The sequence below is a fragment of the Triticum urartu genome, chromosome 1 (genome assembly GCF_003073215.2).
Source record: "Triticum urartu cultivar G1812 chromosome 1, Tu2.1, whole genome shotgun sequence".
In the NCBI taxonomy this organism is placed as follows: domain Eukaryota; kingdom Viridiplantae; phylum Streptophyta; class Magnoliopsida; order Poales; family Poaceae; genus Triticum; species Triticum urartu.
This window is the reverse complement of record NC_053022.1, coordinates 529913990-529938218: the sequence shown is the minus strand read 5'-3', so window position 1 is coordinate 529938218 and position 24229 is coordinate 529913990. Positions and strand designations below refer to the sequence as shown.

Here is a 24229-nt window from a genome sequence, read left to right as displayed (position 1 = left end):
TATTGAACACTCGGAGCACGATAAAATCATGAGTTTTTTACACGACGTGGGCACATGTTATATAGGACTGGTGGTAATTTTTCATAATTTTTGGTGATGCAGAAGTATCTGAACACTTTCCTCTACGCGGATTGCTCTTCGCGTGTCTACGATTGTGGCCGGCGGCCTCTGGGGGCTAGCATGCCACCAAATCTTGCGTAGGCGACCTCTCACAAGTCTGGAAGTTTTATGGCAGTTGCAAACATCCGACACGTGTCTCTGGGGTTTGGCCTCCCCTCACGGATGGCACCACTGCCGGTACGTGAAGGGGGGAAACGGCCGCGTCGGGTCTAGACGGAGGGGATCTTGCTGTGGGTTTGGCCGGGATGTTGCTCCCAAGTGTTCCTATGGGCTGACCTAACACAACCGGGTGGAGAGGTCCACTGGTCAGAGCCTGTACGGGGAAATTCAAAGGGCTGTCAACCACTACAGGGTTAGGCGGGGCGGGGGCTGGGGGTAGCAATGCCACCGGAGCATCGCACCGGGCCCTCATACATGACGTACGGTGTGGTGGCATGTCTGAAGAGGCAACGCGCATCTTCGGGGTGTGGCCCTCCTCACGGATGGCGCCGCTGCCGGCACCTGGAGGGGGGAAACGGCCACGTCGGGTCTACGGCTGTGGTTAGGTCGCTCGGTGGTCGTCGGAGGGTATAGGAAGGCTAGTCTATAATTAACATATTGGTAATAGGATTTTTTTTAGAAAAAAATGAGGTTGATGCATAAAAAGAAGAAAAAAAGAAATATCTATGCCTACGGCTTAGCCGTCGGCATAGATGCACACGTTGCATGATTGTATCTATGCCGAGCCGTCGACATAGTCTGCCTTATCCCCTCGCGGCGCCTTCCCCTCCACTCATTTCGCTTCCCTCCATCTATCCCCCGCGCCTCTAAACTCGCGTCGCCGCCGCTGCCGCCTCCACCCGTCGTCGCTGCCCGGATCTTCGCGCCCCGCCTCCACCTCGACTCTGCCCTGCCTCGACCCCGGCCCGGTCTCTCCAACCTCCCCTGCCTGAACCTCCCTGACCCCGCCCCTGAAATGTTGTGGTAGCCGATGAAATGTTGTGTCCGCAGAATATGATTGTTGAGGACGAGGATGAAGGTGTAGTCTGAACCCGTGATTTTGAGAAGGCTAGAGAACAAGTCCACATTCCAGAACAAGATGTAGATCAAATTATGATTTTTTTTTTATAGATGCATCAGAATCTACAAAATGAACATGTACACGTGCAACTACTCAATGATCTTGTGGAATATATGTGGACTCATGATAAGAATCAGGAAGAAAACCAAGGAGTTTATTGTTTGAATTGTGCACTTCAAATAAATTTTATGCTTGAACTATGCATTTTCACTATGAATAAATGTTATTTTACCTGTGATATTCATTTGCATGGATTTGAGCGTTTTCATATGAGTGTGACTGTTCGATAGGACATATGAAGGGTGACCGGTCACTTTCTATGAATGTTACCGGACGCGTTCGCGGATGTACTTGAGACTAGATTATCTAGATCCAACCACTGGCAGAGGACTCCAGTGGGCAGGTTATAGCGGCTGCCATACCTTAATTTTTAGCAAAAAATATTTTATAGATATGCATGCCATCCAGTTCTGGTCGATTCGCTGTCTCATTCGGTAATCTTACGCTATCGCTGGACGCTGGCCTGATGGGCCGACACAGCCAGTGTATTGGGCCAGGGCTCGTCCACTCACTCATGACTCGCCAGGTTCGAGCGCCCATGCAGGCACGCACGAAGCAGAGACGCCTAGGCGCGACCGGTGGCGGCTCCAACGGCAGCTCCACGCGACGACGGCAGGAGACAGCGGCGAGTGACGGTAGGAACGCAGGGTGCAGTCCGGCGCAGTTTCGTGCTTCCGGCCAGAAGATACTAGAAAGGAAGGGGAAGAGGCGGAAAATGCCATTGGAGGCCGAGCTCCAGTGAGCTCGTTTTTATTTTTTATTTTTCTGGAGCACGAAAAATTCTAAATTTATTTTTTTAACACACATGCACATATATACTATGTATATTGAAAATTTCACAGTATTATACGTTTACATGTGGCCTACAGGAAAAAGACAAATACACATTTTTAATGGGCCTTTTATTTTTGTTATTGGGCCAGAAATTTGTTATTTTTGTACAGCCTACAAATCACAATATTTTTCGACAAAATTTAACACGTTCTTGCGGAATACATATAAGTTTTCATGATATTTTTTTCAGATTTTTTTGGAACTTTTAAATACGCTTTTTGATTTTTTTTCAAAATACCGAGCTCACTGGAGCTCGGCCTCCAAAAATCCGCACTGTGGGGGAAGAGGTATATTTCTTCTCTGAAATTTAGTACTCCCTCCGGTCCTTTTTACTCCGCATATTAGAGTTGTGTCAAGTCAAACTTTATAAACTTTGACCAAATTTATATTAAAAAATATCAACATATACAATACCAAATATATATACTATGAAACTACATTTCATAATGAATCCAATAATATTAATTTGACATTGTGAATGTCAATACTTTTTTCTAAAAATTTGGTCAAAGTAGAGATGCTTTGACTTCGGACAAAACTTATATACAGACTAAAAAGGATAGGAGGGAGTAAGTAGCAATTTTTAACAGCAGCTCAAATCCAAGCAGATTTTAGTGACAAATTGATATTGTTTTTCTATTGAAACATGTCCACATTTTTATTATATTTGGTTATTTTCTATTGAAACATGTCTACATTTATATTATATCTGGCTATTCATTTGTAGTGTGCATTGTTAGTGTGTGTTAGCTCTTTTAATTTGCATAAAATAAAATCTTTGCTTAAGACTTCGCCTTATCATAAAATAAAAATTTGTCCTCCGCCTCTGCGTCCAACCGTAGATACTCTTAATGCACGTAGTATCTCATCTAAAGTATTAATGCATTGGAAAAGTCCTCAGGACAATAAAATGTCATTTCAGGAACAAGTAAAGGTGAGGTGACATTTGGCGAGGCGAAGTGGCCACATGGGACATGGCCTAGGAGAGGAACTGAGGAAGAGTACGTGGAACTCATGGAGCACATGAGCACGTGTGGACGCTTAATGCAAAAGCGAAACCATTTTGGGTGTGGGAGCCAACGACAAAAGCAAGTGAACCAACAAAACTTATTCGGTTGCTTTTTTATGCATCCTGGATTGGCTAGCTAGACGTCGCCAAATTTTTCTTCATGCTCAGCTCAACTGGTATAGTTGCCACAGCCATAAAAAAAGAGACAAATTGCAGCATAATTGCACTCTAGTTGACTTGAATGATTGAGTGCGTGTGCCGGCTCTATGTTTCGGAGGGCCCTTGGCCGAACTCGCGATATGGGCCCCATGTACGTGTTTGCATACTTTATAAACATGTGTATGTCTAACTTCATTTGCAAAATATTAAGAGTGTTTTTTCAGCTATACATCCCTAGTTTGAGAACTCTAACAATAATTGCTGGAAATTTTCATATTATAATAGAAAGACAAAAGACAGCAAAATGAAACTAATAAGATCACCTCAAATAATAATCAAATTCTAGTGACTCCGTTCACAATAATAGTAATGCGTCAGTGCTTCAAAAAATTTCTTCAGGCATTTCTTTTATTTTTTTTCCCCGTTTTGCAGCACCTGACAAATGTTTGGGAGGAAACATTGCTAGACTAATGACCTAAAATTATGAAAAGAAGAAGTACTCCTCAAGTACATAAGCAGTTCAGCACCTTAACAATCATGCACCCTGTATCCTGAAATTGGGGATGGATGATTATATAGGTACTTTTGAAAGACCGAGAGGACGATGATCGATGAACTCGCACAGTCACACCATCACAGCCTCGCGGATGGCAAGAGCAAGACGGGCCAACGACGGCACGGCGACAACCCAACACCAGCAGTCAGCTGGCTAAACTGGCGGCAACCGGCAAGGCCCTGAGCGGTGAGCGGCGGCAAGAATCCGGAGTGAGGGTGAGACGAGGAAGCGATTGATGAATCATTGATTTTGGAGATGGATAGATGCGTGTGACTCTGCGAGATGCGGCCGTGTGATGCTTAACCTTTTTTTCCTAGCGCTTGCATCCTAGCAATGAGCCAGTAATTGGGCCAAGCCCACCACGCTGCTCCCCACTTCTTCTTCTTCTCATTTTTTAGTAGGCTATAGCATACCAGATTGTGGGCTCCCTTAAGACCTGGGCCCTAGGCGATGGCCTCTCTGGCCATACACCAGGGCGGGCCCTGTGTTAACAAAAAAAAGAGATAAGAAAACTTGTGCTTATTTTCAATTCGACCGGTGCAACAACCTCCTAGCCTTGCATTAGTTAATGAAAGGTAGGTGTTATATATGAAGCTTCTACCTTTAGCTGAAGCGGTAAACCAAGAGAACAAGACCAATGCAATGCGAGCAGCTGAGTTTCTGGGGCCACCTAGAGCAGTGCGAAAGTGTAGATAGTAGAGATGGGGGTGGAAGGTATCAGCAAAATGTTGACTGTCCAATCTAAATTTTCCACACGTACGTTGGGGTTTTTGGTTTATATTAACAATGTGCTTGTTGGACATTTGCCCAACAGTTGTAGCATCATAATTGGCAAATTTTCTCCAATACATAGATGTCTACTGGCACAATTGTTCCTTCACTAATTGGACACATGCATACAATCTGTTTATTTGCTTCATTGACATCTTAGCATTAGGGACCCTCGTGTGTAACTTTCAGGGTTTTTTTTGTGTTTTTATGTTTCGCATGACACATGTCTTCTTTGGGCCCATCTAGTAGTTTCAGTGTGTGTTTGTACCTATATGTATCCCTGATGATGCTTAATGGTGCCGCATCATTATACTCTTCAAACATGCATGAAACTGTTTGGATGTGATATAAGGGAGAACATCAGGTGCTCCCACGACTTGGATGCTACGGTGATACAAACTTCTGGGAGCCGCTGTATCTGAGATCTAACAGCTCTCAGGAGGTCTAAAGTTTTGCAAAAAAGCCTTCAAAGAGTATAATAATTGCGCACAAGAACAGAAGCTGCTCAAATATCATTGGAGCTCATATAGTGAACAACATTTCATTTCATTTCATTGTGCATTCCTTTGTGCCGCACAATGTAGTGGACATCATTCTCTAGCAGGGATGTAACCATGGAGTGGGATGCGATGGCCTGGCCGATAAAACGTCATTTCATTTCGGGTGCACGGTTTTATCATCATCAAACACCCGGCCACAACCACAAAGCAGAAAAGAGCAAGCACCAAAAAGGGTTGGTTCGTTGGTTCGTTGGTTGGCTCGTTTGCTTTTGCCCGCCGTTCGCTCCCACGCCCAAAACGAACGCTTTCGCTTTTGCATTAAGCGTCCACGCGTGCTCCCATCCCCATCCCAGTGAGTGCCGTGTACTCCTCCTCCCAGGCCTTGTCCCATGTGGCCAGGCCACCTCCCCTCGCCAAATGGCAATCGCCACCGCCACGCTAAGCCCATCATCATCAAATAATTTTCTCAACCGGCGGCAGGTGAGGTGACACCGTGCCAGATCCGGTCCTCCTCGTCGGTGGAGTTTTACCCAAGCCGCCCGCTTCACCTTCAATTTAACCGTCCGCCTCACGTCGGCAAGGCCAAGGCCAAGGCAGTAGGGGACGGCGACGAGGGAGACCACACCTGCACACCACTGTGGGTGTGGGTGGGGCAGTGGGATTGGGAAGGAAGGAGGAACCGTCCTCGTCTGGTCTGCCCACGCGCTTCCATTCCAAGGGAGGATCACATGCTCGCTCCCGGACGACGGACACCTACCAATTCTGCAGATCATCGGCCCCTCGCCGCCACCGCCACCGCCATCTCTGCGGCGCCGCGCTCCTAATCCCCACCCACCCGGATCGCTCCGCCACTCGCGCCTTAAGTGGCCTCCCTCCGAGTCATCTGCGGGCGGGCGGCTTCGCCGAGGCATCGGTCCTCCGCGGATCTGATTTGGCCGCGCGCGATCCGGCCATCGAGGGGATGCGGGGGGAGGAGGGGCGGAGGTGGAGGCGATGAGCGGCGCCGCCTCGCTGGGGCTGCGCACCGGGAGCTGCGGCTCCCTGCCCGCGGCGGGCGCCGGCGCCGGCGCCGCCGTCCCCGTCGGGAGGAAAGCCCGGGGCTGGGGCCTGCGCGCCGGCGCCGGCGGCGGGGACAAGGAGCGCCTGCAGCTGCTGCACCGCGCGCTGCGCCTCGTCGGCCGCCGCGGGGCCGGACTGCTCCTGCTGCTCGCCGTCGCCTCCGCCGCGCTCTTCTGCTCCCTCTTCGCCGTCGTCAAAGGTGATCCCTTTGACTCTGGTTTGGATTTTTTCCGCTCTCTGCTCCTGGCCGCAGCGAAATGTTCTGCAGCTTGTTCGGGTCACGCGGCTGGCGTTTCTGAAATTCGGGTTGGTTTTGGGAATTTCATATGGTTTAAACAATAGTAGAATGTTGTCCGTGCAGATTGTGTGACCCTCCCCACGTCCTTAGTGCTCTTCTTCTCCATCGTTTCACGCTCTAGGTAGCTGCTGACCAATTCCCTTGCTACTGTTCTATCCATTTTGGTTCATGCTTGCCATAGTTCTCGAGGTCTGAAACATTTCAAATGGGCAGGGTTTAGCTCCGCTCAGCTTTTGTAGGCCCAGTCTTTAGATGACCTAACCACCTAGTAACCGAATGAAATAATCAAACTGGTGTCCAGATATCAAACTCGTTTGCTGATCAAAACCTTACAGGGTAGCTGCAGCTAATGTGCCACGCTTTTCTTAGGGAATATTCCAACATGTATTCTGCCCAAGAGTTAATAATTCAAAACAAATGTTGCTTTATAATACAATATAAAACTAATTGTTTTGTTTTGTTTTGTTTTGCATGATGTTGTTTCAGATGACAATACTTCTTCAATTATCATTGCTAGCAACTACGAAGTCACGAACGCCATCCAGAATTCTGTATACCCCAGCACGACAAGGCCTCTGATGATGTCCAATGACCACAACAAATTCGAGCATCCAAATCGGCTTCATCTTTCACCTGGAAACTTCACAAATCATCCTTGTGAAGGTTTTGCAGTTCCTCCTATCCTGTTTGATAAGAAACGCACTGGGCCTCGACGTAAGCTTAGTTCTTTGCATTTTCTTTTCTACTTGGCATTGCAAAATCTTTGGCCCCAATCATGTACCTTATCGTCTGATCTCTTCTCACCCCTCCCTGTAGCATGCCCTGTTTGCTATGTCTCAATAGATCAGGCATTTGCTCTGATGCCTCTACAAGCTTCGCCATCTCCTGTTCTTGAAAACTTAGATTATGCCTTGGAAGACAGCGTCACAGCAAATTTCTCAAATCCGGGCTCTGCATTTGGAGGGCATCTATCTCTGGAGCAGAGAAATAAATCTTTTGACATTACCAATTCGATGACTGTCCACTGTGGGTATGTTACATGCATCTGCTGTTCCAGAATTCCAGATTAAGTCCCTGGCTTGTCCAAAAGATTAGCCTTTGAACTATGAAATGTGAATATCAATCAACATTGTTTGCGCTGTTTTATCAGATTTGTTAGAGGAAAGAAACCTGGCCAAGGTACCGGATTTGACATCAGTGATGATGATCTGCTAGAAATGGAGCAATGCCGTGAGCTTGTTGTAGCTTCTGCCATTTTCGGTAACTAGCACTGTTGTCCAATAGTTGTAACCTTTTGTTGCACTCAATTATCTGCTCACAATTTGATACCATTGTCCAGGGAACTATGATATGATTCAACATCCAAGGAATGTCAGTGAACTGTCAAAGGCAAATGCGTGTTTTTATATGTTTGTAGACGAAGAAACAATGGCTTATGTCAAGAATTCCAGCTCACTGTACAAAGATAATAAAGTTGGCTTATGGAGGCTAGTGGTTGTCCGGAACCTCCCTTATGAAGATCCAAGGCGCACGGGGAAGGTACCTTTGCCAGCTACTTTCTACTTGAACATGCAGTCACAATATGAACACATCATGTGCAATTCATGATAAATTAAATACTTAAATCAAATATTAACTACATGAACAAAGCAAGTGAAGTCTGTAAGGTGATAGTATGCATGGCAAACTTGTTGAGGGGCTACTGTGCAAAACATGCCTTTGTCTTCAGTTGTCTCATATTTTAACCAGTTTACCAGAGATTCAGAATCTGATGACTTGCTGATTTGCCTTTGCCTGGTTCCTTAAACCTTACTCTCAGTTTTGGGACCATTTTATAGCCTATAAGCTTGGTCGTTGAGACCACATGTCATCATGCAAGAGATTTTAAGTTTATGTCCAGATGTCTAAATGAGTATTCTTCTAGGAGGTTTTAGTTCCAACATTTTAAGTAGTTCAATTGAAGAAATCTAGCAATTAATGCCCTACGACAAGTTTATCTGTATCTATATGTTGTTATGAGCATGTTGAATGACCAAATACTTTATTGGTGCAGATTCCCAAGCTTCTGCTCCATAGGCTATTTCCAAATGTAAGATTTTCAGTTTGGATAGACGCAAAGCTTCAGCTTGTTGTGGATCCTTATTTACTGCTTGAGAGGTATGCTTGACGTAAAGAGCTTGGTTTATTATGTGTTATTTCTTGGTGAGTCTGTTCTTAAGGAGAAAGCTTGTTGTAGATCCTTATTTTGCTGCTTCAGAGGTATGCTTGATGTGAAGAGCTTGATGTATTATGTGTTATTTCTTGGTGAGTCTGTTCTAAAGGAGAAAAATCTGCCAAATATTTAGTCTCGTGTCAAATGTGGGCCTGCCATATTTAAATCAGTGGGGTTAGAGAATGGTCCGATTTATCCTCATTGGAGTATCGAAATTGCATACATCCAACTGTTATCTTGCGCATCTTTTGTCCCTGATGCTCCTGTCACCTGTACTGTGAGCCTGACTGTTTATTCTACCAATCAGGTTTCTGTGGAGAAAGAATTCTAGTTTTGCGATATCTCGGCACTACAGACGTTTTGATGTGTATGAAGAAGCAGAAGCTAATAAAGCTGCTGGAAAGTATGACAATGCATCAATCGATGAACAAATAGATTTCTACAGAAATGAGGGCCTAACACATTATTCTCCCGCCAAGCTTCCTATCACAAGTGGTCAGTGGACTCACCGGAGTGTAAATCATGCATGATTCATGCACTGTTTGGTTTCATTCTCAGACATTAATCTTTTTCCCTTTCGCATTGTGTGCAGACGTCCCGGAAGGCTGTGTGATCATCAGAGAACACGTCCCCATCTCGAACCTCTTCACATGTCTTTGGTTCAATGAAGTTGAGCGCTTCACCGCCAGGGATCAAATCAGCTTCAGCACCGTCCGGGACAAAATAAGGGCTAAAGTCGGCTGGATGCCCCAGATGTTCCTGGACTGCGAAAGGCGCAACTTTGTTGTCCAGGTAGTACATCTTCCCCGATTCCATCTTTGGCCACGGAGCACTTGTTGCATGAACAACTACCTTACGGTTACCGCACGTCTCAACAACTACCGAGCAATTTGGCCTACAGGCAGGCACAGCACATGGCTCACCTGTTAATCTCATGATTTACCTCATTTGTCCAGGCATACCACAGGGAGCTGCTAGAGCAAATGATCGCGTCCGGCAGGAACACGCCTCCCATCGCGGTCGAACCATCGCGGAAAATCAGACCAGGTAGCAGCAGGAGAGCTCCCCCGTCGAAGAAGCCTGTCGTGAGGCGGAAAAAGGAGAAGAAATCGAGCTCGCGGAGGCGGGTCGCGAAGCCGGTTACCTGGGCGATGGATGCTGTGTGACGGAGGTTCACCGGGATGGACGGACGGACTCCTGTCACTCGATAGTTGGGGGTGACCGTATGTATGGCAGCTGGTGCCACTAGGTGGGGAGAGGGAGAGAGAGAGAGAGAGGGAATGGAGGATTGTAATTTTTTGCCGGCCACGAAATGGAATTTGTTCATAGCCAATTCTTCATTGTTGTTGTAAATAACAGCGGAAAGCAGTGTCATTCAATTGAGCCCGGCCTGTTTTGGGTCGAGTTATTACAGTGAACTCAAAGCAAAAAGTGGGGACTAGGCAAAACCTGTTCTGTGAGGTGTAAAAAGTAAAAAAAAATAACGGCAAGCGCCCACCGTGGGGCTCGAACCCACGACCACAAGGTTAAGAGCCTTGCGCTCTACCAACTGAGCTAGACGGGCTTGCTGCTGCTTCACTGAGCTAGGGCAATTTGAAATGGAACCACTTCATTCTCCATTTCCTGGCAAGCCAAAAGAAGTGAGGTTGATACTACAAGTACCTGAAAGCAGGCAAAACATCATCCCTGTGCCACTCCAATTAGCTTAGGACCCGTTTATCTGGCGAACATTTGTTGTGGACAACACCCCAGTTGCCATGCCAACATAACTAAAATTGCATTGCATTTTTGAGGGACTTGTCATGTATGGAAGGAAAAAATGCTAGCGACGCAGTGTTTTTTTTTCTTTCTTAAATGGCATGCGTTTGATCACGATCCCAGCGGCTTTTAGGTCGTTCGCCGGGAGCTCCCTCCCAGCGAACGTTCACCGGTTAGATATACTGTTAGTTTAACAAGTTAGGACTTGGCACTGGAGCGTCTACATCAGCCACAGATTCAAAGTTAATACTTTTTTCTGTTCCAGAATACACTTTATTATGAACGAATCTAATGAAACTAATTTGGTGTTGTAGATGTTTGCATATTTTTCTATGGACTTGGTCAAATCTAAAAAGTCTGACCTAGGACAAAGTCAAAAATTCAAACATTTCGGAATGGGGGGAGTAAATAATACTCGTACATTTGCATGGCTTTTCTAGAATTAAAGTTATCTCGTACAGTTATAAAAGACTTCTGATATATTGCACTTTACCAACGTGACCTTCGACTGATTTCACCATAAATCATGTTAACTGATGCTGAGCGGCACCGGCCACTTTGCAGCATCAGTTTTCTTCCCAGGTTTTGCCATAAATAAATCACCCAAAAAAGCACATCAAGCCTTTGTAGCAGTATGTTTTATTAGCCACCGATTTCCTTGTGGTATAAAACAAACACCCTGTGACTGGGATGAATCGACAGTTCAACACTGCCCATGTCTACACGACAACAGTTTTGCAAAATGCACAAGATATCAGTACAAAATGCATATTTTTGTGACGCGGCCAATCTTATTGAACACAAGGCGGCGCGAGCCCGCGAGACTTGGAACCCGTTGCTGATCCATTGATCACTGCAGTTTTGGCTCTGGGCACTCATACATGGTTGATGGAGACCGTTATAGACAATAGGGATGGGTTTCAGTCTCCAATCCCACAGCTACAGCGCCAGAAAGAAACAAGTGCCCTCTGCTGCTACTCTGAATCATTCAGCCTCCTCGAGCATGTCGATGAATCTCCTCCCATCGGGCTTCTGGAAGACTGACCTGTCTAGGTGCAGCTCGTTGGTCGAGACCGCCTCGAATCTTGCCCAGAGCTCCTTCTTGAGAGTAGTTTCGCCGGCGTGCCTTCCCTTCAGGTTGGTGCTTTCCAGGCCTTTCCAGGGAGTGCCAACCAAGGCCCTGCTATGCACTGCTGGGGTCTGGATGAGTTTGTCATCTGGAAGCTCCTGCTTCCCCTTCAGGTTATTGCTTTCCAAGCCTTTCCGGGGAGTACCAACCAAGGCCTTGCTATGCACCGATAGAGTTTGGATAGGATTGCAATCTGAAAGTTTCCGTCTTCCCTCCAGCTTATTATTGCCTTCCCAGCCTTCCCAAGGATTTTCTATCAAGGATTTGTTATCCTTTGCTGGAAGGGGAACGGGCTTATCATCTGTTGGACTTGGATCCATTAGCACGCAGGTCTTGAGGGGTGACAAGAACCAGTCAAGAGCCACATCGGCTTCTTTCTTTCGGCGTCTGTCTCCGGTAGGCTGATTAAACCCATACAGGTCTGGATACCTTGATGCCAAATCCTTCTCATCAGACAGCATTTCATCAGAGGCCCCAGATGGTGGTTTGTCACTCTCAGCCGGTCCAGCACTGAGAATGTCATCCTTACTTGAGCCCTCCGATATCGGTGAGAACACATGTTGCTTACCCCGCAATGCTGTCTTCGGGCATGGAGTAGGCAGTGGTGCTCTCCTGCTCTTCTGAATTGAGAAGCTAAAAGGCGAAAATAGATTGTCTTCTGATGAGCTTTTCTTTGCTTTGCTAGGATAAGGTGTCGCGACACCAGCCCTTGCTTCCTTTCCTTTCACACTTTGCTCCAGATCAGGACTATTGTCATCAGAAATGGTCAGTTTCCAAACAGGTAAATTGGGAAGATTCAGCTCATCCATGCTGGCAGTTGTCCTCAACTGTGCTTTTGATGATCTTGGGCACATGGATGAGCGTGCTTTTGATTTTGGCAATGGTGTCAAGAGAAATAACTGCTTCCCACTGTCGACCATACATGCCCCAGTACGCCATGAAACAAGAGGTGAAGGCGAGACAATCAGGTCAGTCTCTGGTAAGTTGTTGCTGCTGCTGCAGACCAAGTCTTGTGAAGGCGATACTGCCGGGCCTGCTGGAGGTAAGATCCTGTTGCTGGGAAACAACTTGTCACTCCCTTTCGCAACAGATTTTGAACAGGTTTCCAAGGTGTGCTTTGAGGCATTTTCACTTTTGGCTGGGGAAGCTTCAAGCGCTTGCTTAAGTCTGGAAGCCCATTGCTGCATAAGAACAAAACGAGTAATGATGACATCTGAAAGCATAAAGGGCTCATGCTCACGTAATTTTGCTTCAGAAAGAATGAAAGATTCGATGACAGTGCCCACCTTCAAAGAGGAATTAGTGTCTGACAAGAAGCAACTGAAGGATTCTATCTCTTGCTCCCCTCTTCTGGATATAGTCTGGCATTGGAGGGCGCTGGAGACCAATTCGTCAATCTGATTTAGGGGCAAAAACAGGAGAACATTATAAGAACCAGCAAATTGGCAAGCTCAGGTGTAACAGTAATGATCTATCTACAACTTAACCGACAAGAGGAAGCAGCATTACTAATCCATTCCAAGGACAGACAAGAGACAAACGTTTCAGTCCACATACAGTAAGGTACTAACCAATTCCAGGGGCAAAACAAGTGACTAAAGTTTCAGTTGGCAGACATAAATATATACAATCTCTCTGTTTATTTTCTTTGCAGAAACTGTTCTTCCATCCAATATCAGTCCAGACCAGTGATGACAACAATTCAGAGACATAGAAAGGACACTGGACGAGGCACGCCATAAAAGATTTCCGGTCAGGATGCAGATTTGCACATCCACCGTTCTTCAGTTATACTGAACAGACACCAGTACGCAACCACATGTCGTGACTGCAGACATCACAAGGCTAGGGAAAAATTCTGTGCCCCAAATCGGCACGGGGGTCGGCCAGTACAGTACAGTACAGTATTATCCAGGAATATGAGATCCTAGCAGGATACCCCCGAGCAGCGGAGCCCACCCAACCCCATCCAGACGAGCGTCGGATCGGATCGGATCGATCCATGGCACCACCGCCCAAGCTCGGACGAATCACACGGCGCTTCACATCGCTAACCTACCTACCCAACGAGACGGGGAAAAGGGGCTACGAGGGTTTCGAGCGAAGGGCGGAGGGAGGGAGGGGTCGACCTGGGAGACGAGGCCGGGTAGGGCGGAGCTGGCGAGGAGGAGGCGGTCGAGCGCCGGCTCGGCCGCGGCGGCGGCGGCGGCGGAGGAGGGGGGAGCGGCCGCGGCGGTGAGGGTGGGGGGCTTGCGGCGGAGGGATCCGGGCGGCGCCGGGTGGGGCGTCCTGTTGCCGGAGAGGACGCGCAGGGGGCGCCGCCGCGCCGTCGACTTGGGTCCCTGGCTCTTCTGCATCGGATTGGATTGATTGCCCGGAGAGGGAGGGGGACAGGAGGTGGGTGGTGGCCAACGGTCGGGAAGGGGGGTGGATTTGAAACCCTTGCGGCTGTGCGCGTCGGCGTCGCGGTTTCCAGAAAAAGAAAAGGAGTGGAGACCGCGACGCCGGGGTCGTCGCTTTGAGATTTGTGTGGGTATTTGTGAATACTATTTCAATATTAAGAAGGCTAAAAATTGCCTGCCGTTCATTTTGCGTGCACGGATCTTGATGCAGACTTTGTGTCCACGTCGACGTACCACTCCGAATCACGAACTACGCAAACGGCCAAATATGCCATTTTTTTTAATGCCCACTCCCCTCGGACTACTAGTAAAACAGGGGGATGGAACAGACCTCCTATGAGTTTTGTTAAGCTGAATGTTGATAGTTCTTTTGATCACGATCTACTTAGGTGCACAACATTGGCTATCCTCACAGATGACAAAGTAAAGTTCACTGTTGGTGAAAACTGGATGATTAATTGGTGTGCTGATGTATTAGCGGCAGAAACATTGGCTCTAAGGTTTGGCTTATTCCTTGCACAAAATGTGGGTTGTAATCGTCTTGTTGTTAACTCTGACAATATGGGAGTGATTGACGCAATGAAGAAGGAGGACAATAGGCGGGAGCGGCGTTCGATGATTGCTACTTTATGGCTTACGGATTTTCTTTTATTAGGTTCGAACGTTGTAATAAGGAAGCAAATTAGATGGCTCTGCCAGGCTGGCGAGATTTTCCGTCACAGTTGATTGGTTTGAGAAGCCTATGGATGATATTTTACCTTTTCTTATTGACGATGTGACAATTATTTCTATTTAATAAAGTTGATGTTTATTTTTTTAAAGAACAATGCCATGTTTTGTAGTAGCACCCTCCTCCCCCACTCATCTATCCGCGGGGAGCAGACCCGAGTAGATCTTCGACGTGGGGGTGGGACGCCCGATGCCGGGAGGAAATACTCACGCGCTTTTGATTTCGGGCTTGCTGTGAGGCGGAGGTGCAAGTAGGGCGAGAAAGCCGTTGCCAGCGATGCGTTGCTTTTTCTAACGAAAAAATGTGGCCACACTAGAAATTCGTTGGTGCTCCCGAGAGCGTGCTCCTGCACGCGGGATAAATATTTCAATTTTTGTTGGACTTGGACACCCTCGTACAGTCGTTCTTGCTGGGACCGCTCGTGTAGCAGTCCGTGCGAAAATTCATTACCACACATTTATGAACTTCTGTGACACCGAAATGATTTGGATATTTGCATATTCAGCCACATGTTACCAGATCAGTTTGGCCGGCCGGCCAAGTCAATATTTCCATGCTGTCAAAATTTCGGAACGGACTAGCGTTGGAATTCCGAGGCAGTCCTCCATATATTTATTTCTCAAATTTATTTATACCAACAATGTACAATTTATATATTTTTCAGATCAATAAACTGATCGTTCACAGACTTCTACTATTTAGTTCACTTAGCTACAAATTTTATTCATGAAAGTCACTTTACCACAAAAATATAAATACAAATAAATTTTAAAGAACTATTTTTCTTTCCTTCTAAGTATATACTCTTATCGATATCAGATTGAGAGATATACAAGCAAGCCAACTATACTTCCAATTATCCGCCTACTTAATTTGAATTAGCCCATAACTTACAGCTTAGAAGCGATTATGAAACGGTTTGTGGACTGTGGTGGTCGATATCTTGTTCTATCTTGTGCTAGCCCATGCGCGTAGCTCCTGCTTGCGTAGGGTCTGGAGAAAGGTCCGACTACATTAAATCTATAGTACGCAGACTTTTCCTACATTTATGTAGAAGGCTGTTTTCAAGACTCAAAAGCAACAACTTTACTGCTGCTCCAAGGAGTTTTTTTTCATGAAAATACCAACATATATAATAGAACCGAATTAGGTGAAAAATGAGAAAGGAACTGATTTTGTTTCTGGAAAACTTGTGGTCAAAATAAACCAGCAAAACAGTGTGGAGGATATCTACGTCCCTATTGGCAGATGGAAATTTTGTTGACGCATGCGCTTGTTTCCAAAAAAATATGGAAAAATCATAGAGAAAGAAAAGTCCACCTTGTGTGCTGATGGTGCCGCGTCGCAGTCCCAATTCTGGTGGTGCCGCATCAACAAAGCGGTTGTGCATCCGTTATCGTGTTCGGACGTCAAACGAACCGCACCGCCTCCAGTGAGGTAGCGATGACACGCCTCACGCCGTACCTATGCATCATTTGGGCAGACACGATGGATTTCTGGCAGAAGGTGTACGGCCGCTATTGTCGGATGGCCTCCTCCGGGAGCGGCAGAGCGAAAGGTGGAAGGACATCTCCTCAGAGCCGCATGGAACGAGCTCCGGGTCAAATGGATCTGGAGGTGTAGGACTCTGATCCACTGCGCGCCATCCCGGAGAAGGTGAGAGGTCGCCGGATGGGAGCTTGTGGGCGGAGGAGACTGGATTGGAGAAGAGTGGAGTGGAATGCGGCTAGGGTTTCGACCGGAGTGTGGATAGGGTCCCACTTATGTGCGAAACTCCACGAGCACCATGCGTCAAAGCCGGGTCTCGAACTCGGGTGGGCTGGCAGCTACCCCAGCTGCCCAGCCAACGGGTCGACGCCCCGTCCTCGAGAAAATATGGAAATTTTGTTGACGTATGGAAATTTTGTTGAGGCATGCGCTTGTTTCCAGAAAATGTGGAAAAAAGAAACTCATCATCATGGAGAAAGAAAAGTCGACCGCGCGCCGCACTCCCAAGTCTATATAATGCTCCCTGCAGCAAAAGCCCATTTCCATCAAAAGCAGTTCAGTTCAATCACAGGCAGCCTCTCGATCGCCGCCAAGTCGCCACACTTCCGCTACACCACATCATCTCCTTCTCCAAAGATGGCCGGACGCATGGCGCTTGCGGCGGTCCTGCTGAGCGCGGCGGTTGCGGCGGCGGCGGCGCAGTCGGCGTCGAACGTGCGCGCCACCTACAACTACTACAGCCCGGAGAAGATCAACTGGGACCTCAACGCCGCCAGCGCCTACTGCGCCACCTGGGACGCCGGCATGTCGTACGCCTGGCGCTCCAAGTACGGCTGGACGGCCTTCTGCGGCCCCGCCGGGCCGACCGGCCAGGCGTCCTGCGGCAAGTGCCTCCTGGTAATCAATCAAGGACAATCTTTTCTCAGGCGTCTGCCTTTCTTCCTCTTGTCTTGTGTGGGCTTGCTGCTGGAACGGCGTTTCCCCCGTGATGTAGGTGACGAACACGGCGACCGGCGCGCAGATCACGGCGAGGATCGTCGACCAGTGTAGCAACGGCGGGCTGGACCTGGACTTCGACACGGTGTTCAGCAAGATCGACACCGACGGCCAGGGCGTGGCCCAGGGCCACCTCACCGTCAACTACCAGTTCGTCGACTGCGGCGACGACTGATTAATTAATTAACCCGTGCTCAAGCGCTATGGAAAATAAGAAGCTGCAAATAAAAGTAATGTGCTATTTGTATTGATGCACTTCGTAATAAATAAAGTGGGATGAATTGGACGTGATTGTTGAAGTATTCTTACCGTAGAACTATTATGAACAGTCAATGAGATAGCAAAATGCCAACGGCGGTCGACCTCCATGGAGATGGCTATTTTAAAAAAAAATCGAAAAACATATTTTAAAGTTTCAAAAAAAATCATAGACCTCCATGAAGGTGGGTATTTTGAAAAAAAAATCAAAAAATATATTTTGAAGTTTTAAAAAATTCTGAAAAAAATCATACATGTCAACATGGATGTATTCTACATGTGTATAAATACATTATGATGAGAGCTACAAATCGCGGTTTCAAACTGATGAGCAGTGCAAACACTGTTCGCTATTAGAAATGCACGATTTTCTCTTTTTTGTGTAGCTCTCAGCACAATGTATTTTGTTGTGATAGTTTATACACATGTAGAATACATCCATACCAATGTGTAGAAATTTTTTCAGAATTTTTTGAAACTCCAAAATGTAATTATTGAATTTTTTAAAACATCCACCTCCATGAAGGTCGCCCGCCAAAAGCCCTCACTCTGAGCTGCTTCCGCTATTTATCTCAAAAGAAGTGTGTAAAAAGAAATAAATTCTGTGTATACTCGCTCCGTCCCAAATTAGTTGTCTTAGATTTGTCTAGATACGGATGTAGCCAGACATGTTTTGTGTTAAGTATATCCGTATACAAATCGAAAACAACTAATTTGAGACACGACAGAGGTTCCCACAAAAAAAATGAGGGAGCTAATAACTTAATATTTGTAATGCCACTTCTTCATATTGCCATAACTCCCATTCAGTTGAGATGTTGCAACAATCCACTTGAGGTCACAAAATGCGTCCCGAAATTTTTGGCTGGACGACAGAATCGTCTTCCTGCGTTTATACAGTTACAGAGCTACCAGTTACTAAGAGACACAGCTCTCCATGGATGCTCCAGCTACACACACAGACAGGACCCTGGCGCGACTCAGGCATCACTGCTCCTGAGGAACAACCTATATCTATATCCAGGCTAGGCTCCTCAGACCTCGGCCTCGAGGTACTGAGAATGAGCTGCAGCGAGGAGAGCGGCCCCGATACCTGACCCGTCGTTCGCGAGCTTGATGACAACGGAGGAGGATACTTCCTCCCCTAGCATCTCACGCAGGGTGTTCTCCAGGGTTTCGCTGAAGATTGTGTAGTGCTCGTAGAGCCCGCCGTCCATGGCAATAACCGTCCTGTGCTTGTCGCTGCCGGGGATGTCCCGTCCAAGCTTTTTGAGGACCCCGTGTATCCCTGCAGCAGCAAGGCGCGCCCCACGCTTTGCAACGATGTCGCATACGGCCACAACTAGCCGTCTCGTTTTAAGTGAAGTGCCCTGGATCTGCAAAATAAATCAAGGATTTGGATGTGTTCAATTAAGTGTTACCATGAAGGGAATATTTGAGACAAGCGCTAAAATGGGGAGAAATGGTAAGGAGATTACCCCTAGGACATCTTTCAGTTTGGCTCCAACTGTTCTGAGATCAGCTGACGTGTCATGGTGCATCATTGACATATGTGGCGTCCTGGATACATCACCTCAAGCTCTCACTCTCTGGGTATATAACTAAAGATATCCCACAGGAAAATGGTGTGGGTGGCAGACAAAGTTTATCCGACTTCTTTAAAGACTGGACTGCTGTAAATCTAATAATCAGGTATGAAGTTATGCTTGGCAACTTTTTTACTATGTCAAGTATGTTGCCAATGCATTTCTACTGGGAGCTCATTAGCAGATCAATGCAAGAATTCTAACCCTGGACCATTTACAGTCTTCACGGTTACAGTTTTTTTTCTTTTGCGGGTCTTCATGGTTACAGTTTTAGTTCATCTATCTTCCTACCTTAATTCAGCATGGCAAGGCAAACACTGTAGCATTTTTGCTTATCTGTGTTCCGTACTTTGTTATGAAACAGGCCAGATCTGTTGAAGTATGCTGGCAAAATCGAGTTGAGACTATGCTTACCTAAGAATAAATGGGATCTTTAGTTTTGGTGGTATATCATCACCAAAAAGAGAAGCTTCTTCAGTCATCTTTAACAAGACTCTTCTTACAATTTCCCCCAAATACATACCAGAGATCAGCTTTTCATAAATCTGCAAAAAGGAAATTAGTTATAGCCAGCAACGAAAGAAAACAACAAGATGTACCTCTTTAGTATGAGACCTGTTCACCAGGATTCAGGCTTTCTGCATCTAATGCTTGATCAAATTCAGTCAAAGGAAGATGGGACGATCTGAAGTTCCCCCATTCCATATTTATTACCTGTGACAAATCACAAAACTCATGACAGTCCTGACAACTATCTCAATCTTAGGAATAGACTAAGCATGTACAAGCAACATGAATTTTGATAATTACAGACAACATGCTGTTTCTTCTCCAGTTTTTCACTATCATCGATTACCTCCGTCCCGAAAAGCTTGTCTTAGGTTTGTCTAGATACGGATGTATCTAACACTAGACAACCTTTTCGGGACGGAGGCAGTATTTTCTTTTGGCATCACAATACATTTTTTGAACATCTCTATAGTCTTTGCCTTGTGAAGCACAATAATACTCACCATATCTCCTGACTTGGGAAGGAGGCCATGCCATTTAGGGATTGCATTGGCACGTTCCACGTATGCTGCATTGGTACCTGTGCCCAGAATAACAGCAGCAACGACATCATTGTCATCATATCTGCCCCCAGCCAATGTTCCTATAGTATCATTTACCTACATAAGATCATGTGGGTACATGTCACTGATGTCAGGTTATAGAAAAGATAATCGTTGGAGTTTGGACACAGATATATAACAAAAATTATCATGTCGCTTTCACAGCAAAGAAACTAACCAATGCTGTCACTTTCATATCAAGCCCCTGACGGTCTAGAGCACTGCTTAATTCAGCCACCACATCTGCGCCTACCTGACTTCACAGCAATGCAGTAACTATTATGTTCCAGATAAATTTGTAAGTTCCAACAACCATAGGTGATACAGGCATAATTTTGAGTAAACAGCATAGGTTTCCAGTGAAAGGTCAAGTCTTGTCAGCCATTGTTAAGAGTACAATATTAATCTGTGTGATGTGTATGAGTTGACCCCATAACAAGAACTAACCGTTTCATCAATAGAAAAACCCTTAGTCCACTTGATAAGAGTTCCGGATGCAATTGAAGACTGCTTTACTGGAAAAGAGAAAGTGAAACCAAGCTCTCTTTGCCTTCCCTCAAGAAGATGAAAGTCTTCACCCTCTGAGGCAACAAATTTTGCTAAAGCAGCGGCAATAAAATCAAATAGTTCCTGAAAAAAAAATATGACATGTGACATATTTATCCATTGATCAGAAAGGGTGCAAAACTGACTATGGAACAGTTTTACTTGTGAGGTCCCAGTCATTAAGTGTGCCGGGATTGAGATCTCATCACATTCTTGCTTCACAACTCGCCCTTCCTTGCCTCCTAATTGAACACGTAAAACGCGAAAATTTGTCCCTCCAAGGTCAAGTGCATAAAATAGCCCCTTCTCTTGCCTGCCAATATAGCCCTCGACATATTAGATATATAAATGCAAAGTGCAACTGCGTGAAATGGTTCAATGATTCGCTGGAGGCTGCAGCTCCACATATTAGTTTAAACAGTGTATGGCACTTGTTAGTATATAAGATACCCTTTGTGTAGTGTTTAACAGAAAAATACAGAAAGACCATCAAATGTGTGTGCTGCAATTCACCATAAGAACTACAGGATTACATGTAACCACCGCAGCAGACGACTAAAAATTGCTTGACCTTATACACCATAAGACCAATAGACTTTCAGAAACATTTCACTTAAAGTTGTAAGGCAGTTCAGAACGACTAACAACCTTAGTCCTGTTCGGTCTCAACTAAAGAACAGTGGTCTACATCTTGCAGTAACCATATGATCAGGGACTCAATAAGGTTGGCACATCCATCCAACCATAGCCTACACGAGCGAAGTTCCAAGAATTAATTGGCAAGTGACAGTCTTCCCCCCCTCCTAAAATCACACAATGTATAAGTGATAAAGCAAACAAATTTCCCTCATTTTACTAAGCCCCGCGACAAATTTGTCTCAATCTATTAATAACGCTGAAAAGAGTAGCATGTTTTCCTCAGTTACAGAAGCATGCCTAGTTGTTGTTGTTGTTGTTGTTGTTTTGAGATGCACATACATGCCCAGTTGGTACAGAAGCTGTAGACAAATCATCATCACAACAGTAGTACGGGCACTACCTTAAAACGGTCAAATCTACAGACAGAATCTTGCCCATTTCACGGAATCAGGAACCTGACCCTGCAGCCCATTTCTAGCATAACACGTTAGAGGGAAGGGGGCCGCGACAGCAATCCCGCAACCGCGGAGCAACCCAGGCACCAGACAGCGACAAAAATCCCTAGTGTGACCGCTTCTCTTGTTCTTTTTTTTCTCTCGCAGGAACAGACGGAGGAAAAAACAAGGGCAGATCCATTGGACCTGACGACGCTCGCTCGAGGCACACCGGCTCCAGACGAACGGATTAGGCGGGGCAAGGGCAAGGGAATCTCCCAAGCCTCCACCCCGGCGGACGTCCGAATCCAAGTAAAGCAGGGAGAGGAAGGAGGAGCGTGCGTTACCCCGAGGGGAGGGAGTCGACGTAGCTGATGATCATCCCGAGCTTGCTGCCGCCCTCGGAGGCGAGGCCGGCGTGCATCTCGACGGCCATGGCGTCGGCCACCTGGCGCAGCCGGGCGGGCGGCGCCGCGGAGCGCTCCTCGAGGCCCCGCAGCACGGCGTCGGCGCGGCCCCAGCGCTTGGCCTCCCGCATCTGGCGCCGCGCCAGCAGCGCCACCCCCACCGCCGCCGCCGCCGCGACCGCCGCCGCCGCCGCCTTCCTCATCGCCCGCCCGCCGCCGCCGCCTCTGCTCTGTACTGTGCTATCGCCTCCCTCGCCACCGCCCCTGCCCGACTGGCTGACTGACTGGAGCGGGCGGGCGATCCCCCTCCGCCGTAAATATGGGCGGGGGGCGGGGGCCGTTCGGGAATGCGTCGTCGGCTCCTTTCTTAGCCGTTTGCGCCTGCCTGTGGGAAGGGGGTGGGCCTATGGGGCGGTGTCGGGCCGGGGCGGTGGGCGGGTGGCTTTCGCGGGCCTGTGGGGTGGGGTGGGAGTGGGCCGTGACGCGGAGGGGACGGGGAGCACGTGGGTTCGGCGCCGGGTGCGCGGCACGTGGCGGGCGAGGTGGGGGCAGGCGGATTGACCTTTTCGCTGGTGCGTGCCCGCATGTGGCGCGAGTGCCCCGGACCGGACGGGACCGTTTCCTCTTTGTACGCTCCGAAACTTCCGAAATCCGAAAGGGCGCACCGAACAGATGGGTTTGAACGATGGGTTTTTGTTTCTTGCGATGATGAAAGCTCGTCGGCACGGTTTTGAGTAATGGAGCAGCTACCACTAACCGGAATCCATTCTTCTTACAGGCGAAAGGGCTAGAAAAATTCAATAGGGAACATATATATTCTTATAACATTTTCCTACAAATCAAAGGAGATCAAAAGTGACAATAAAGTTATTTGGTCTGATGAACAAAGGTCGGGCCACAAACTCCCTCGAAAGTTGGAAGCAAGTCGCCACCTTGATCATCTAAAAGGGCCGCCATCAAAATCCGCAGGCGACAAGGGACAATCTAACATTGTGCTTTGGATGAATCGTGCTTGGGGTGTGTGTCTAATTTTGGCTGGAAAAGATACCGTGTGAAATGACGACTGGTGTGGCCGTCGGATGAAGAGTGAGTGCGCGGGAATAAGTATGGGACATCATCGAGATAGCAGACAAGTTATGCCCCTTTGATATATATATATATATATATATATATATATATAGTTTGGGACACCTAGGTGCCTGAGCACCTTACCTCGTAGCCGTTAGATGGTGAGTTGATGTATGACGTTTGTGTTGATATGGTAATTCATTAATGTGATTATATATGATAGTAATTAATAAGTATGATAAGCGTGCATGCATGCATGACAATCATTTATGTTTAAATTAATGGATAGTCATAAATGGATTAGATCTTCCAAATTTTACGTTCAGGTATATACACATGTATTTCGCATCAGAGTATATACACATAAATATATACCGGTGCCTGTATACATAAATTTAACGTGGGGTATGTATATTTTTATAGTAATTAATAAGTATGATAAGCGTGCATGCATGCATGACAATCATTTATGTTTAAATTAATGGATAGTCATAAATGGATTAGATCTTCCAAATTTTACGTTCAGGTATATACACATGTATTTCGCATCAGAGTATATACACATAAATATATACCGGTGCCTGTATACATAAATTTAACGTGGGGTATGTATATTTTTATGGGTATGTAGTGAAAAAAAATCACGTCGGGGTATGTACGTATAAATTTTATATTGAGTTATGTACATTTATATGTATGTGTATATAAATTTCAAATCAGGGTAAGTATATTTATGAGTGTGTACATATCAATTTCACGTCGGGTATTTATATTTATGAATACATACACATAAGTTTAAAGTTAAGGTATGTACCATTATGGGTGTGTACTACATACACATAAATTTCAAATTAGGGTACGTACACATAAATTTCAAGTCTGGGTATCTACATATAAATTTCACGTCAGGGTATGTACATGTGTGGATATGTACACATAAATTTCATGTCAGGGTATGCATTTTTTTGTATATACATTTTTTTGCGAGGGCTTGAATAGGCACTTAAAAATATATTGCTTATTATCGTACATTAATTA

The 24229-nt window shown here is 46.4% G+C and overlaps 4 protein-coding genes and 1 non-coding gene across 6 annotated transcripts; 2 read left to right on the top strand and 3 right to left on the bottom strand.

Moving 5' to 3' along the window:
- Positions 1-5514: 5514 nt before the first annotated feature.
- On the top strand, positions 5515-10056 carry LOC125526513 (probable hexosyltransferase MUCI70). 2 transcript variants are annotated; one of them, XM_048691195.1, is made up of 10 exons: positions 5516-6115; positions 6188-6327; positions 6913-7140; positions 7243-7456; positions 7577-7686; positions 7766-7965; positions 8480-8583; positions 8946-9133; positions 9231-9430; positions 9595-10056. In XM_048691195.1, exons 1-10 carry the CDS (start codon positions 6063-6065, stop codon positions 9802-9804), a joined length of 1647 nt encoding a protein of 548 aa, XP_048547152.1. In that variant the 5' UTR covers positions 5516-6062; the 3' UTR covers positions 9805-10056. The 2 variants fall into 2 exon arrangements, with proteins under 2 accessions (XP_048547148.1, XP_048547152.1); XM_048691191.1 differs by having other exon boundaries at positions 5515-6327.
- A 73-nt stretch (positions 10057-10129) lies between these two features.
- Positions 10130-10202, bottom strand: TRNAK-CUU. Its single transcript has one exon. It is a non-coding gene; the product is annotated as a tRNA-Lys (tRNA).
- A 706-nt stretch (positions 10203-10908) lies between these two features.
- Positions 10909-13957, bottom strand: LOC125526503. Its single transcript, XM_048691185.1, has 3 exons — positions 13655-13957; positions 12812-12922; positions 10909-12706 (listed from the first exon to the last, which is right to left on the bottom strand). Exons 1-3 carry the CDS (start codon positions 13880-13882, stop codon positions 11381-11383), a joined length of 1665 nt encoding a protein of 554 aa, XP_048547142.1. The 5' UTR covers positions 13883-13957; the 3' UTR covers positions 10909-11380.
- Positions 13958-16584: 2627 nt separating this feature from the next.
- LOC125526494 (pathogenesis-related protein PR-4-like) lies at positions 16585-17432 on the top strand. The gene is made up of 2 exons (XM_048691180.1): positions 16585-17042; positions 17140-17432. The coding sequence occupies exons 1-2, from the start codon at positions 16590-16592 to the stop codon at positions 17314-17316; spliced, it is 630 nt and encodes a 209-aa protein (XP_048547137.1). The 5' UTR covers positions 16585-16589; the 3' UTR covers positions 17317-17432.
- A 729-nt stretch (positions 17433-18161) lies between these two features.
- On the bottom strand, positions 18162-22471 carry LOC125526483 (hexokinase-2). The gene is made up of 9 exons (XM_048691175.1): positions 22064-22471; positions 20806-20956; positions 20545-20727; positions 20276-20350; positions 19999-20154; positions 19601-19699; positions 19400-19530; positions 18878-18959; positions 18162-18775 (listed from the first exon to the last, which is right to left on the bottom strand). Exons 1-9 carry the CDS (start codon positions 22324-22326, stop codon positions 18434-18436), a joined length of 1482 nt encoding a protein of 493 aa, XP_048547132.1. The 5' UTR covers positions 22327-22471; the 3' UTR covers positions 18162-18433.
- Positions 22472-24229: the final 1758 nt, after the last annotated feature.

Excerpts from the sequence above, each read along its gene's own strand:
- LOC125526513 (XM_048691191.1), top strand. The coding sequence starts at position 6,063 with ATGAGCGGCGCCGCCTCGCTGGGGCTGCGCACCGGGAGCTGCGGCTCC. Across the intron at positions 6,328-6,912 it reads CCTCTTCGCCGTCGTCAAAG|ATGACAATACTTCTTCAATT; the intron begins GTGATCCCTTTG and ends ATGTTGTTTCAG. Across the intron at positions 9,134-9,230 it reads CAAGCTTCCTATCACAAGTG|ACGTCCCGGAAGGCTGTGTG; the intron begins GTCAGTGGACTC and ends CATTGTGTGCAG.
- LOC125526503 (XM_048691185.1), bottom strand. The coding sequence starts at position 13,882 with ATGCAGAAGAGCCAGGGACCCAAGTCGACGGCGCGGCGGCGCCCCCTG. Across the intron at positions 12,923-13,654 it reads TACCCGGCCTCGTCTCCCAG|ATTGACGAATTGGTCTCCAG; the intron begins GTCGACCCCTCC and ends CCCCTAAATCAG. Across the intron at positions 12,707-12,811 it reads ACACTAATTCCTCTTTGAAG|CAATGGGCTTCCAGACTTAA; the intron begins GTGGGCACTGTC and ends GTTCTTATGCAG.
- LOC125526494 (XM_048691180.1), top strand. The coding sequence starts at position 16,590 with ATGTGGAAAAAAGAAACTCATCATCATGGAGAAAGAAAAGTCGACCGC. Across the intron at positions 17,043-17,139 it reads CCTGCGGCAAGTGCCTCCTG|GTGACGAACACGGCGACCGG; the intron begins GTAATCAATCAA and ends CCCGTGATGTAG.
- LOC125526483 (XM_048691175.1), bottom strand. The coding sequence starts at position 22,326 with ATGAGGAAGGCGGCGGCGGCGGCGGTCGCGGCGGCGGCGGCGGTGGGG. Across the intron at positions 20,155-20,275 it reads ATATGAAAGTGACAGCATTG|GTAAATGATACTATAGGAAC; the intron begins GTTAGTTTCTTT and ends GATCTTATGTAG. Across the intron at positions 19,700-19,998 it reads TTCCCAAGTCAGGAGATATG|GTAATAAATATGGAATGGGG; the intron begins GTGAGTATTATT and ends GATTTGTCACAG.